The sequence below is a fragment of the Podarcis melisellensis genome (genome assembly GCF_964234715.1).
Source record: "Podarcis melisellensis genome assembly, chromosome: 2".
Lineage (NCBI taxonomy): Eukaryota > Metazoa > Chordata > Lepidosauria > Squamata > Lacertidae > Podarcis > Podarcis melisellensis.
Genome location: NC_138529.1, coordinates 50,613,185 through 50,623,916, shown reverse-complemented (window position 1 = coordinate 50,623,916; position 10,732 = coordinate 50,613,185). Strand labels below are relative to the sequence as shown.

Sequence of the window (10,732 nt, the reverse complement as noted above, 5' to 3'; positions counted from 1 at the left end):
TTGGGTTTCTTTGGAGTGGAAACTAAAGAACGTGCCTGTCCCTCCTCCCCGTTTCCCACAGTCGGGCTGATTCCAGGTTTTTTTTTATAAGGGTGTTTTTTTCCTTGGGGAAACCTTTCCAAGAAGGGCGCTCCCCCCGCCGCCCCCACTTCCTCTCGCAGCCCTCCTCTTGACACGGCATTCAGGTCACCCTGCGCGCCCGACGGCGCTCTCCTTGCGGCTTGTTTATTCAACCTGACGCCATGATCGATGGCATCCCGGAGCGCCTTTGCGCGCGCCACTGGCCGGGCCCCGGCGTCCCTTCCGCGGCGCTGCTCGGCGCTCCGTGACTATATTAGGTGGGCCCGGGACGCGGCCCGGCGCCGGCCAATGGGAGAGGTCTCCCTGCGCCTCGCTCCGCCTCCGTCCCTGCCTCCCGAGTGTCCAAGCTGCGGCTGGCCGCGCCGGCCCTGCTGTGCGCGCTTTGGAGACCAGGCTCAGCGCACGCCGGGGGCACCTGCTCTGCGCTGGCAGGACGCTGCGCTCGGGCACAGACGCCGGCGCCCGCGATGTTCCCGAGCCCGGTGACCACGACGCCTTTCTCCGTCAAGGATATCCTCAGCCTGGAGCAGCATCCCAGCGGCTTGGCGCCCATGGAGCTCTCGGCTCTGGGCTCGCCCTCGTCGTGCATGCTGGCCACCTTCAAGCAGGAGGCGTATCCGGCCGACGAAGGCCCGATCGCGGACAGCCCCGTCGGCCTCGCCAAAAGCAACGGCGCCGCTTTCCCCAGCCCCTTTTACGCGGCCAAAAACTACGTGGAAATGGACTCGACCAAGGCGCCCAAAGGGGACAACAAGAAAGGTAAAGGCAAGGGCCCGTCGGGGACACCGAGAGGGTCCCTTCCACGGCGGCCGAAGCGCCATCTCTCTCTTGAGCAGGGCAGGCTGGGAGGGGGGCAAATTTGGGGGCGAGGGGGAGACCTCTGGCCGGGCTAGGGGGCTCCGAGGCAGCTGGAGCTGGAAGCGGCTGCTTGGTTCCTGGATCTCCCGCCGACTCGAGTTAAGCAAAACCACCGACGGCCCAGAGGAAGGAATAAGTCTCCGAGGGCCCAGGGAGTGCGCGGTCCACGTATGCACAGCCGCCCGGAGTCTTTTCTGAAGGAAACCAGCTGGATTGTCGCCTTCATGTCGACAGGCTTGCAGCTTGTCGGCTGGAAACGGCAGTAGCAGTGCGTCGTCTTATTTACGAACCATCCCTCTTTGTCTTTTGCTGGAGCAGCGGGATGGTTCTCCATCCTCGCGCCTCCTAAAGGAGAGGGATTCAGGTAGAGTCGGCTGTGCTGACTGCTAGTTGGCGATCCCTTTGCGGGCAGACGGGGCGTTGTGCTGGAGTCGGACCCTCCCTTGACTCCTCTTAGTCTAAGAGGGACATTTGCTGTACATTTTCCTGCAGATGTCTTCCTCCTGATAAACCAATTTTTCTTATTATTGACGAGGATGAGGATAAGCTTTTTTTACAGAGCGTTTTGTGATTGTCCAAGGCGTATGACAACCATTAACTTCTTGTGAGGATCACAAGCCTTTAGTCCACTGCAGATAAGGAAAGAAAGAAAATATCTTGCCTAGGGTCATGGCAGGGATGAGCCTGGGCACTTCCTGGTTCTCAGCTCGTGGCCCGGTCATATCCACATCTACTCAAGTAACTTCAGAGGTACTTACACCAAGGCAGATGTGCAGAAAGTTGCAGTCGATGTTCTGCAGCTGGACTCCAGTTAAGAGTCCGAACTCTCTTTTCTGGCGCGCCGAATTTCGGTAACAAATGAGCAGAGAAGTAGCATTGAGAATAGGATTACTATCCATTACATTATTGTTGTTGTCAACAATCATTTTGTAAAATTTAAAATATGTATAAGATGTATAAAAACTACAATCCGTATTAAACATGCTCGTATTTAAATTTAGTATTTACATTTAAATTTATATAGTTTGAAATTATTATTATTAGCAGCACACCCGTTGCTCAGCTGTCCCTTTGATGTAGGCTGACAGGCCTCAGAACTCCTCAAAAGGCGCAATCCGCAAACTCACTCTAAGGAAACTTCCTCCTTAGAGGAATATAATGTATGTGTATGTACAGTATGTAACTAAAAATTTCAATAAAGATCATCTGGGGGGGGAAGAAACTTCCTCCAAAAGTGTCTGGCGTTGGTAAGACAATCTGAGATTCTTAAAATATTCCTTGATAAAGCGAGAAGCACAATTCAACACCACGATCCTTCCCAGAAGGAATAGACTCCAACCATCTCGATTGGATTTATTTTCAAACAGAAGTAATAGTACTAGTAGTAGTAATTTAACTTCTGTTCAGGAGTTTGATTAACACGCACAAGAGTTAAGTTCCATCGAATGCACTTTTTCGCTGGTCCTTTAGGAAGTCATGTTTACATTAATTGCAGTAATAATTTCTTAGTAAGCCTTCGGAGTATTATCGTTTCAAAAATTGCCTTTGGAAGTCACGACTTTTTAATTCCCCTTCCCCCGTGAGATTGCCATCCTTTGCACACTTAATTGGCCTCAAGTTCCGCTGGACCTCTTGAGGCTCACCGGTTCTAAGTAAGCATGCATTGGATTGCTCTGTAAGATTTCCAATTCATTGTGTGGAAATTGACGGAAAGGATCAGATCCCTGTGTGAATCGCAATTTAATCAACTCTCTAGTGGAGGATGTCCCTGCTTTTTTTGGAATCACGAGTTCATTTCCATTTCCTTAGGAATCTTCCCAGATAGAACATCCGACCGATTGAGCTTTGATGTGTTCATACTTTGAGCAGCTCATTTCCTGGGAATCTCGGGGTCGGATTTTGGGTTCCTAAACTAGTTAACATTAGTCCTAAGTAAATGGCGTAGAAATAAATAGCACTGACTTGGAAATCGCTTGTATAAATTGTAGATAGATAGATAGATAGAGAGATAGAGAGATAGAGAGATAGATAGATAGATGATAGATAGATAGATAGATAGATAGATAGATAGATAGATGATTGATAGATAGATATAGATAGATGATTGATAGATAGATAGATAGATAGATAGATAGATAGATAGATAGATAGATAGATAGATAGATAGATATAGATAGATGATTGATAGATAGATAGATGATAGATAGATAGATAGATAGATAGATAGATAGATAGATAGATAGATAGATAGATAGATGGTCTTTATCTATCTGTCTCTCTGTGTGTAGGTAAATGTGTGTGTAGTACTGAAGTGCAGATAAAATCCACATTAATTGTTCGAGAAAAGAGCTTGAATGGGACTCATCAGTGTCTGCGGTTTCTTCACTCTGGAGGCAAATGTGACGCTACCTGAGGTCGCTTCTAGATGACATATTTATTGAGCATTCGTCCTGCACAAAGTTTGCGGGGGTGGTTATGGCTTCTTCTACTTTTTGATAACCTATTATGATTTGTTTGAGGGACTGTTATACAACTTCGTGTGAGCAATTGTTATCCTACACTTCCCAGTACAAGTTCTGGCAAATTCCTTACCGCAAAAACTCAGATTATGCTTTTATTTTGGGGGAGCGATTTGTTGCGCAGCAGTTCCAAATTTCAGTTGCTTAACCTGAGTTTTCCCATCTGCGCCTGAATCCCACCCACCCGCAAATAGAGACAGTGTGGCTGCGTACGGACCATACCTTTAATCACATTCGAAACACGTTGATCCCTCAAAGAATTCTGGGCAATGGAGTTTAAGGGCTGCTGTGAATTGTATTGCTTGAGGGGCAAACTACAGTGCCCAGAATTCTTTGAGGCAACGAATGTACTTCAAAGGTACATTGTGTACGCAATGAGGTCTTGAGGTCTACCCAGCTGGGCGTGATTCAGCCACAATTAAGATTTCCGAAATCTGATAATATATATACATGCTCAGAAGCAAGCACTGTTGATTTCAATGAAGCTATTTTCAATAAAGATAGTTTAGGATTCATCCTTTAAGTCCTATAGATTTGTAATGAGTAAAAAAACAAAAAAACCTATGGACAAATAATTAAATTTAAGTTTTTAACGTGTTCATTTTAAATTGGCAGTCCTGTCGCCAGGTCTTCCGCACGTTCACTTGGAAGCGCCCTACTGATTTCAAAAGGAGGTTGTCCCTAATAAAGTGTGCAAAAAATGAATAAAAGCAAAAATTCAACGTACTTAAACGTGGCCAGATTTTGCCCATTATCTACAGTTCCACGATCCTGGGATCCCGCTGATTTCAGTGGGACAATTTTTGGGAGTTCTTAAGTCATATGCCTACATCCAGTCTTTAAATTTCCAAAAAGAAATAATTCCGGTATCATTTTCATCTCTTTGAGCTGAATTTGTACTTTGTACCTTGAATATTAAAATTGAACTAATTAAGATGAAGGGCAGTGCTGTATTTGAATAATTAAAAAATGTAACAACAACAGGAGCAACCACCTAGTCCGCAGAGTAAGGCCTTCAAGTCTAAATTTCTTTGGAGGAAACAAAGCGCACCTAAGAATATAGCCCTGCTTGGAAAATAAGGCAAACGAAAACAGAGGCTTTGCTCCATTTTTGCGGAAGCAAATAATTGGAGTTCAGCAGTATTTCCAAGTAAGATGAGTTGACTTCTGAATAAACACGAGTGGGGTGGCTTGTGAAATCTGTTTAGGATCGACTTCTACTCCCGCTGACCTAAAAGGGTGAACTTTTCAGCGGATACAATTCAGCCAATGTTAAGAACTTTTGTATCCCAGGGTTTAATTTTAGCTGGATTTGAGTCCCCAAATGTAGGTTTGATCTGTTGCATTAATTTTAATTGGCCGCATTTCGTTTTAGAATTATATACTGCAACTATCTATAGAGAAAGAGAACTGGGACTTTAGCACCTCTGAAGATGGCAATCGATATTGTGGTGTAAATGGATGTGTTTATCGGGCTACAGAATGTAGACACAGAACGTTATTTTAACACCCAGAGCTTTTGGGGAGAAGGGTTGGTTCAATGAGATTTACTCCCTAGTGTATATAGGGCTGCAGTTTTAGGGCGCAATGCTCTGAATAATTTTTTGGGTGGTGGAATAAATTGCACAGAGCGCTGCTGAACTTACTAATGAGTAAGCATCCAGAGGATTCAGTCATTTGCTTCGAAAGCTTGGGGGCGGGGATGGGACTCAGGTGGGCAGTAGCGTCAGTGAAAAGTGTTTTGAGACCTTAGCTTTGGAGGGTGGGATCCATTTTAGAAATGGTATTGGAAGCAAATCCTATTGATTTCTATGGAGCGCAGTATTTAGCCTGACTTCCCAAACACAGATCACAATCCAACTCAGAGGGGCGATTCCCTGTTCTGAAGGCTGGTAGCCACTGCTTTTTCCCACCCCAGAGGCACCGTCGTATAATGGTTAGAGCGCAGGGCTAAGTTAGAAGAGGGCTCCACTGAGATCCCCACTCGGTCCTGCTCACTTGTGTCAGTCTCGCCTGCTTCCCGGCATAGCTGTCAACGTTTCCCTTTTTTTAAGGGAAATTCCCTTATTCCGATAGGATTCCTCGCAAGAAAAGGGGAAAGTTGACAGCTGTGCTTCACGGGGTTTTTGCTTGAGAGGTCAAAATGGGTGGAAGATCAATGTGGAGGCTGAGCTCTTTGCAAAGGAAGGACCTATACATGCAATGAATCAAATGAATGAGACTTAATGTAAGGGATCAATATAAAGGGATCGGAGGTTCCGGTTGAAATCCTCAGTCCAACCAAAATAATAGAATCATAGAATTGTAAAGTTGAGAAAGGACCCCGAGGGTCATCTAGTTTCACTCCCTGCTATGCAGGAATCTCAACCAAATCCAGAGGACTAGTGACTTGGAAATGTCCAATATATGACAAGCAAGCGCCAGGCTCTGACTGCCCCTCTGGGCTTCTTTCTCCTTGATTCTCCGCAGAGCTGTGCGCCCTCCAGAAATCCCTGGAGCAGGAGAAGCGGGACGCCGAGGATCCGGAGCGACCCCGGCAGAGGAAGCGGCGGAAACCCCGCGTGCTTTTCTCGCAGGCGCAAGTCTACGAGCTGGAGCGGCGCTTCAAGCAGCAGAAATACCTCTCTGCCCCGGAGAGAGACCACTTGGCCAACGTGCTGAAGCTCACCTCCACGCAGGTCAAGATCTGGTTCCAGAACCGGCGGTACAAATGCAAACGGCAGAGGCAGGACCAGAGCTTGGAGATGGTGGGCATCCCTCCTCCGCGGAGGATCGCCGTGCCCGTCCTGGTCCGGGACGGCAAGCCTTGCCTGGGGGACTCGTCGCCCTACAGCTCCCCCTACAACGTCAGCCTCAACCCCTACAGCTACAACTCCTACCCGGCCTACAGCAACTACAGCGGCGCCGCCTGCAGCGCCAGCTACAGCTGCAGCTACCCGGGCGTGCAAGGCGTGCAGCCCGCGGCGCCCGGCGGCAACTTCATGAACTTCAGCGTGGGGGACTTGAACCCCGTGCAGACGCCCATCCCGCAAGGGAACAGCGCCCTCTCCACGTTGCACGGCATCCGGGCCTGGTAGGCCTCCCAAGGCTCCCTCCCTCCTTGCGGCGGGGGCTGAGTGCTTGGGGGGGAAGACTTTTCCTGGACGGACTCCAAAGCGGGCATTAAAAGCGGCCGGGCTGGGCCTCCTGCTGGAGAGAGGCGGTCTGTCAACAGGGATCACTCTGGGCTCAAGGACCCGGGGGCGCCAGGGAGCGCATCCCCCCACCCCAGGTTTGGGGTTCTTTCGGGGTGGGCGCACAGAAGCTCCCAAGGCGCCTCCCAGCACTCGCTCATTCGCCCAAAGAAGATCTTGTCTACACTGCTGGACACATTTTCTGCCCCCCACTGCCCCGCCAGCAACTTCTGCTCCAGGCCAGGATTGCGCGCACTGCGCTGGGCTTTTTTATGGTTCAAACTACAGGGAGCAGATTGCTCTGCAGATCACAACCTTACAGCGAATTTAAGAGACGGGCGTGAATCCACTGGGCTCTCTTTTTGGATCCACCTAGAACATGAATTTCCAAGGGGGGTGGCGTTTTCAGGGGGGCGGGTCTTGTTTACTAACAGACATACTCCCACTCGCGCTCTCTAGTCTGTTTCGTTTTATTCTCAACACATCCAGAATCCTTTTCCTATACAGTATTTAAAAGCTCGATGTCAGGATCTTCAGGGGTTGCTCAAGTTGGCTGCGAGCTCAGGTTTTGAAACAAGATTTTTCTTGCTGGGTTGTTCCGGTGTAGCTGGGGTTATGTTGTTCTGTTTTTAACTTGGACACGTCTGGCCTTTCCTTCTCCAGACCTTGCGTGGGAATATGTGTGTGTGCGTGCGCGTGTTGGGCAAGGGGGTGAGGTGGAGTGAAGTGAAGATTCTTTCGCACTGTAGCCGAGGCCCCACCAGAATGAAGGAAGTCAGACGCTGTTTTCGTTCCAGATCCCCATTTAGTTGTTATGCACTAAAACAAGTGATTGATTTTGATAGTATTAAATGCACTGTCTGTTCTTTGTCCAGCCGCTTGGTTTGATGTACGTGGTCTCCCCCATCCCCCCTTTTTTTTGCTGTACAGCCCGATACAACTGAGTGTCTTGTCATTAAAGAGAGTGGCTTGAGTTTGTGGGTCGTATTTGCTTTCTTTCCTGCAACCGAGAATTTAATGACTTCCCTTAATAGGGGTCGCGCGGGGCTAGCGATTCTCTCTTGCCTGATCCCACGGTCAAAACGAAGCACTTCCTTTTAAATCTAAAAGGAGTCCGTTGCATCGAGCGGCGGGCGCAACCGAGCCAAAACCAGGCACTTTGAAAATTGGGAGAGATTCACAGGGCAATTCGATGCATGCTCATACATGTATACAGTACACACACAATAGAAATGCCATCGAATTCAACGGGACTTACCCCCAGGGAATTGTGTCGAGGATTGCAACTTCAAGCTTGTTTTTTTTTCTACGTGTAATTTGCCTACTTATCTGGATTTCGAAGTGGTCTACTGTGAAATAAAGTAAAAGCAAAAATAGAAGCTTAATTTTTCCGACTCTGGTTGGATCTCATCCTTTATTCGAAACTCAGAGCCATAACCACGTTTACTTAGAAGTAAGTTTCGTTCGTGGTTAGTAAGTATGCTTACCATTCCAATCTTAGTATTATTTACGGTAGTATTATCTTAGTATTATTTACAACCTCCTACTCCACACGTCTCCACTAAGAACGAAGGAGCTTTATGCCGAGTTCAATGGGGTTTTACTTCTCAGCACCGTTATTTGGAATGCGCAACCCCATCCTGCGTGCGTTCACCTGGAAGCCAGGCATCCTATGCTCAATCTGGATCCCTCCAGCTGCTGCCGAACTCCAACTCCCATCAGCCCCGCCCCCAGTCAGCACGGCCAATCGCTAAGGCGGATAGGCAGTCTAGTCCAGTGGATCCCTATTAGCTACGGACCCCCTGTTTTTCAAAAGCCAAGCCGCGGACCCCCTACTTTGAAAACGTGGTGGTTTTGTTGCGTGAATGGTGCCACAAACCCCGTGGGGTCCCACCAATTGGGAACCACTGGCCTAGTCCAACAACACCTGAAAGGTCTTAGATTCTCCGCCCCCGTCCAGTATGCGGGTGAGTTGAATAAAATATTGGGGGAGGCCAGGTAAGCACCGCCCCGTATGATCGATCACATGGTGCGGCACACGCACACCATTTGAATGGCAATGCCCATCAACTGGGGGGGCTCAAATATTTCATCGGAGGGGCAAAGGGACCTCGGCCCCTAGGAGTTGGCTCCTATGACCACCCAAATCGCATCCAGACCAACTGGGCTTCTGAGTGGACGTGTTTGGGAAATGGGAAGATGAACTTCAACGCCAGCGGGTGGGGAGGAGTCGCCCGGTTCAGTCAGGCCTGGCAGGGAAACTCCCAAGCACCCTTGGGAGCTCTGGGACGATTTTCTCCCTGTTGAACACGCAGAGTCGGAAAATCCAAGGGACACCCTTGCCTCTTGCCAAGCCTTAGGTCCTGCTTCCTGGCATTCCCAGTCCATTTCCACACCTACACTTTGCTGCTTAGGCAAGGAAGCCCCATCCGAATGAAAACCGGAAAGCACGTCCAGTTAGACTTGCTGCGTACAAGGAGCGCCTGCGGGGAATAGCAGGTCCAGGTGTGTAGGAAGGGCCAGAACAATCTGCTGTGCGTTAGAAAAAGGCTCATTGCCGAGACACACCAGCCATTTAGCTACCCAAATGCAGACAGATGACACCATCCCATCCTAACAGAGGATACCACTATTCTAGCGGGCAGCGGGTATATTTTCCCAGGGCGTGTGGCACACCCACCCAACTTCATTTTCTATGCGTGCAAAACGCCGAGCAGCTTCCTTTCGGATCTATGTTCTCTTTACATGGAAAAGAGCGCCCTTGTCACAGGTGCTTCTTAACGTGTTTCGTTTTACTAGGATCTGAGGGCAATTGGCTTTTATTGCCCTATTAGGACGTCCTAAAATTAAATAGCACGTCCACTCTCTGATAGTAAGAGCTGTTCGACCTTCCCTCGGAAAGCGGTGGACTCTCTCCTTCCTTGGGGGTGTTAAAGTAGAAGTTGAGTGGCCATCTGTCTTTGATGCTTTAGTTGAGATTCTTGCATTGCAGCGGGTTGGGCTAGATGACCCTGGAGGTCCCTTCCAACTCGACAATTCTATGATTCTATGAGTACAGCAGTGCCCCATCAACATTTGCGCTCACAGGATTTGAGGAGGCTCTTGCTTCAATGCGCTTAAGCCACAAACTGTTTGGGAGGGAGTTGGGCTAACCTATGGCCTTCCAGATGTGGTTGAGCTTCAGCTCTCATCTGTACATCTAGCGTGGCTAATCGATGGCCAGAGATAATGAGAATTTAAGACGAGTACTGTCTGGCTAGCTATAGGCTCCCCATCCCTGGTACAGAAAGCTAACAGCCTTTCCAAACGCCTCTCCCCCGGTTTTCTCCTCGGCAGGAACAACGACCACTCCAAATTCACCCAAAGAGCGCTAGAAAACTTGGAAGGCGGTCTCAGCACCCCGCGTGGAGCTCTCTGCTCAAGATCAAGAGCCCCTTCCACCCAGTTTTGTGCGCGCCATCAAGGCCACCTTAGCCCCCTTCCCCCTAAACACGCGCTTATCAAAGGCCCCCAGGACGATTTCCTGTCTTCGCAACGAGGACTGTGTTCAGCAGGGAGAGTGCGATTGTGGAGGGGGTTGGGAGGAAGAAGTGCTGCTGGTGGGTCTGAGTTTGGCGACCTGGCGCTGTGACTACTCAGCCCCTTATCGGATGTCCCTAATCGGAGTGAGGAACAACAAACAGGGGAATGAGGCGCAGTCAAAACATCCTGGGGGCTGGGGGCGGAGGGGCATTGTGCCGAGGTGGAGAATGCCATTAGGGGAAGGAGGGGACCTCTCCGGAGTCCCCTATCGGACCCATCAGTAAACAAGGATGGAGACAAGAAGCAGCCAGGGAGGAGCAGGGCGAGGAGAGAGGGCGGCCAGCAGCCGAGGGCCATCGCTCAGAGAGGACCACGCCTCCTCTCCCCTGCGCAGTTTGGGACTGGAAGGTACACAAACACACACACCGAAAATGCAGCTCACAGGAACCCTTGAGTCCAATGTGTCCCCCTTGGAATCAGTTTATCTCCATGGTTGTAGGGCTGTGTACGAATAAAATTCTCAACATCTGTGTGCCTAATTCTACTCCCTTCCTTCTGCCCCGCACGCAAAAAGAGATA

The 10,732-nt window shown here is 49.3% G+C and overlaps 1 protein-coding gene across 1 annotated transcript; it reads left to right on the top strand.

Annotated features, from left to right (window-relative positions):
- Positions 1-464: 464 nt before the first annotated feature.
- NKX2-5 (NK2 homeobox 5) lies at positions 465-7,604 on the top strand. Its single transcript, XM_081900134.1, has 2 exons — positions 465-840; positions 5,928-7,604. Exons 1-2 carry the CDS (start codon positions 549-551, stop codon positions 6,533-6,535), a joined length of 900 nt encoding a protein of 299 aa, XP_081756260.1. The 5' UTR covers positions 465-548; the 3' UTR covers positions 6,536-7,604.
- The last annotated feature ends 3,128 nt before the right edge of the window (positions 7,605-10,732 follow it).